This window comes from Phanerochaete carnosa, assembly GCF_000300595.1.
Source record: "Phanerochaete carnosa HHB-10118-sp unplaced genomic scaffold PHACAscaffold_399, whole genome shotgun sequence".
NCBI classification, from domain to species: domain Eukaryota; kingdom Fungi; phylum Basidiomycota; class Agaricomycetes; order Polyporales; family Phanerochaetaceae; genus Phanerochaete; species Phanerochaete carnosa.
The window spans coordinates 1-3,797 of NW_006768026.1; the positions used below are offsets into that span (position 1 = coordinate 1).

The following is a 3,797-nucleotide window of genomic DNA, read 5'->3' on the forward strand; positions in this document are numbered from 1 at the left end:
ACCTCGTGTAGGTCGTTACGGAGACCATCGGTACCGGATACAGCGTCGACACTCGAGTCCGGATAGCGGGGCTACGGGGTGTGTACAACCGAAAGCTGGATGGATCGCAGAGCAGAGTAGTGTGCTAGAGAGGCCGGTCTTATTCAGGGGGACGTTTCGACGAGCGGGAAGTGCTAGGTCCCGGTGAGACTGCTGTTCGATGGTCCTCGCTTGGGGTCGGAAGCCAAGGATGAGCGCTTGAGCAGCCATTGTAGCAGTAGTAGGAGATCTGTAGTGGTAGCTGCGGTATCGGACAAGTTCGCTTTCTAGTAGGCGTAATACGACATGCGCCCCGATGGCCGGCGCTGCTTCTATAGGACCAGCACGTGCGGGCACTCGACACATCCACAGCCACTTCACTCCGTGGCAACTATGTTCTGAGACAATATACTTGCACGCCCTATACAAATACAGGAAGAGAAGGGCTAAGCTTGGTATAGGTTCTTGGCATAAAACCAGGGATACGAAGGAACATCTCAGTTTACCTATGCCCCAATATGTACGAAATTGACCCATCGCTCCAGACTAACCTTCTTGCGACGCAGCTCCTTCGTAGCAAAACACAGCGCTCGCGCAGCCCTCTTAAAGCCGATCTCTGACGAATGCGCCAAGCTTCCTTCACCTTGCTCTGCAAACATCGCACGGTAGAAGAAACTGGCAAACGTCGGCCCATCTTCATCGCTCATTTGCCACATCGTCCCAACCACACTTCGAAAACCAGAGAACTGCATCGCAGCCGCCAGATGAAGAACTTCGTCTGTCGCGCTGTCTTGTGTCTGTTCAGCGGAGTGGCATGCCGACAAGATGGCTAGTTCCGCATTATGCAGGCCGGCTTTGACGATATCGAGCAGAGTGAGCCGTTCGCCTCCTGAGAGGATGAGAGCCGAGTTGAATGGCTCTCTCGCTTCGAGCGTCCCGTGGCAGGCAAAATGTACCCATGGCCGCTCTGCAAGACCAGCAACTACCGCCTCGCGGGTGCATCCGCCTCCAATCGCGAGCCTCAGCCTGTCCTCCGTGAAGCATGCGCGAAGGACCTCCACTTCATCAGTCACCGCTTCCAGCGATTTATCGAGCAGAGCAACACCAAGGAGGCCTTTACGTTGTACCAAACCACCATTGCCAGCTGCCCGGGCGTCGATAAGCGCAGCGAGTGTTGGAGTGTAGGATGAGATGTATAGGTCCGGGAGGTACACCTTGGATTTAGACGATTTTGACTCTGCCATCTTGAGCGGGCCTGCGGCGTGCAGCGGGAGCGCTGACACTACGGAGGTCGGGCACCACCAGATTCGCGACCCTTCCCCTGACTCCTAGCTCCCTCAGCTTCTCCACAACAGGTTCGACGACAAGTTCGCCAAGAGCTCTGAGCGTGAGGCGCAGGACTTGGTCATACTCTTTCTGGTTAGAGTGCTTTAAGACCTGACGCGCGTCGAGTAACCTCCCTGCCAACTCGATGGCACGCTCGTAGAAGGCATCGGATAGCTGTACGCAGCTGAGGTTGTCGCCAGGACCGAGAATGAGAGCGTCTGAACGGAGCAGGGAGTGGTTGACAATGATGACCGGGCCCTCCGCTGAAACCGCCATGAGTTTATCGTAGGAGGACGGCCTGAGAAAGTCTGGAAGTTTTGCGCGGATCTGCTCGACGACCTTGTCCAATTCGGTAGACAGGCGGCGTTTCGCTTCTAGCATGGTGCCATAAGGATCATCGACTTCTGTGATCGAACTTGACAAGAATGGGTTCGATGAAGTGCTGAGTGCCTCCAGTGCACGACCTTTTTGCAGGAAAGTGTCTCGAAGAGGTCCCAAGCTCTCATCTGCGGCTACTGCTTTGTCAAGGGGTACGCGAAGACGGCGGACTTGAGACCAGAGTAAAGCCCTGTATTGCTCCAACATCTCGACAGCATGTTTGAGATCCCCCTGGTTGATTGCGTATGCCACGGCATCCAAAGGGACAAGTTCCCATTTTCGAACCATCTCGTGCTGCATTTCCAGTGTTGGGGCGATCGCGAGATTTCGCTCCTGCAGCTCAAAGCACAAGCGGTAAGCCTCAGTTGTTGAAGGATGGCTTAATGCGTATGCCGCATCTGCCCAAAGTGCTGCGCATACAAGCTGTCGTTCATAGTCGACGATTGGTACGAGCAGAGCACTAGGTTTACGTTTGTAAGTAGAATTCCCCAGTTATATTGCAAGACGCCATACCCCTCTCTGGCAAACCGAATTGAATTGATACAATCTCTTATATTTTCGGTGCTGGAATACCTCAAAAATAGAGAGGTTGCAAGAGCTGCTAATAACGTTAGACGTTGCGGATGACCAAGCCATTCCGGTGGGCAGAGCGACAGCGTCTTGTATCCCAAATCAATGCACTCGTCGATGTCCTCCGATTTATGAAGCGCACGATATCGCTTGATCAGAGCAAGGGTCAGGTCAGTAGTTACAGCCAGGTGTTTAAAAGACTGGGGTGGATATTTGGATACAGCTTCCTGGATGTATTCGATAGCTTTCTCCAAATCCTCAAGCTTGCCAGTTTGGCTATGTTGTTCCGAGTAAAGCCGACCAAGGCTGAAAATTAATGGCAAGCGATCGGCATCTTGTTCAGTTGTGCAATGACGTAGCGCTTCTTGCCCATACAATATACACTCCTCGAAGGCGTCTGGGTCCTTGGTACGCTCAAAGAGCCGGCAAAGGCTTCCCGACAGGCCGGTCAACAACTCGAGTCGTCGAGGAGACTCAGGAGTCAGATCCAGAGACAGCGCCTCGCGTAGGAAAGAGATGGAGCTAGTCAAGTCCCCTAACTGTCCCATATGGCTGTAACGTCTTCCCAAGGATCGCGACAAGAACAGTAAAGCGGATTGGCGGATTTGTCCTGTCGGATGCAGCAAGAGGGCATTGTAACCACATTGGATGCTCTCTTGGAGGTCGTCCGGCTGACCAGCCCGATCGAAGCGAAGCCCCAGAGATTCCGCGAGCTCAATCATAAAAATGAGACGAAGGTTGGGGTTGGACATTTGGGGTGCCGTCTGGAGGATTTGTCGAAGGCGAATGATTGCATCGTCAAGGTCTTCTAATTGGCCGTGGGTAGAGAACCGGGTTCTGAGAGCAGTTGCCAGAGCGTATGCGATTTCTGTGCGCTGGTCTTGAGGACAAGACGCAAGCGCTTCGTAGCCGTAGTCGATGCTCCTCTGGATATCCACGGTATTCCTCTTTATATCATAGCGGTCGCGCAGAGCGGACGCCAGTCTTGCCATCAGGGTATACCGACCCACAAACTCCGGCCTGTAGCAGGACAGAGCTTCATGAGAATACTCAATGGACTTGTCTAGGTCGTACAGATTTCTGCTTGTGTCGAAGCGTTCGCGTAATCCCCCTGCCAAAAGAGCCAGGATAGGCCCACGCTCAGGCTGTGCAGGGGGATAGAAGGGAAGGGCCTGCTGAAAAATGTGGATAGCCCTCTCTATATCATCTATCTTCTTCGTCCGGTCCTTTCGTTCGGTGGAAAAAAATACCAGTTTTTCAACGAGTTGTATACGAAGGGGAGATTTGGGTGGACAGCGGGCAAAAGCATCTTGAAGGTATGTGATAGATTTCATCTCATCCTCCGGATCTCGTGTCTGCTTAAAACGACGACTGAAAGCTTCCCCAAGCTGGGCTAGTATTGTGTGATAACGAGGGTGTGTAGATGAGCAAAGTGACAGAGCGGCATAGGCGGTATCTATGCATTGGGTGAGATCGTGTGAGTCTTCGTCTCTGGTGTACTGATT

General features: G+C 53.0%; 2 protein-coding genes across 2 annotated transcripts; both read right to left on the reverse strand.

Moving 5' to 3' along the window:
- Window positions 1-413: 413 nt before the first annotated feature.
- PHACADRAFT_266244 (uncharacterized protein) lies at window positions 414-794 on the reverse strand. The gene has a single exon (XM_007402758.1). The coding sequence runs from the start codon at window positions 732-734 to the stop codon at window positions 525-527; it is 210 nt and encodes a 69-aa protein (XP_007402820.1). The 5' UTR covers window positions 735-794; the 3' UTR covers window positions 414-524.
- Window positions 795-2,102: 1,308 nt separating this feature from the next.
- On the reverse strand, window positions 2,103-3,626 carry PHACADRAFT_33803 (uncharacterized protein; the record flags this gene model as incomplete). The annotated part of the gene is made up of 1 exon (XM_007402759.1): window positions 2,103-3,626. The coding sequence occupies one exon, from the start codon at window positions 3,624-3,626 to the stop codon at window positions 2,103-2,105; it is 1,524 nt and encodes a 507-aa protein (XP_007402821.1).
- Between the last annotated feature and the right edge of the window lie 171 nt (window positions 3,627-3,797).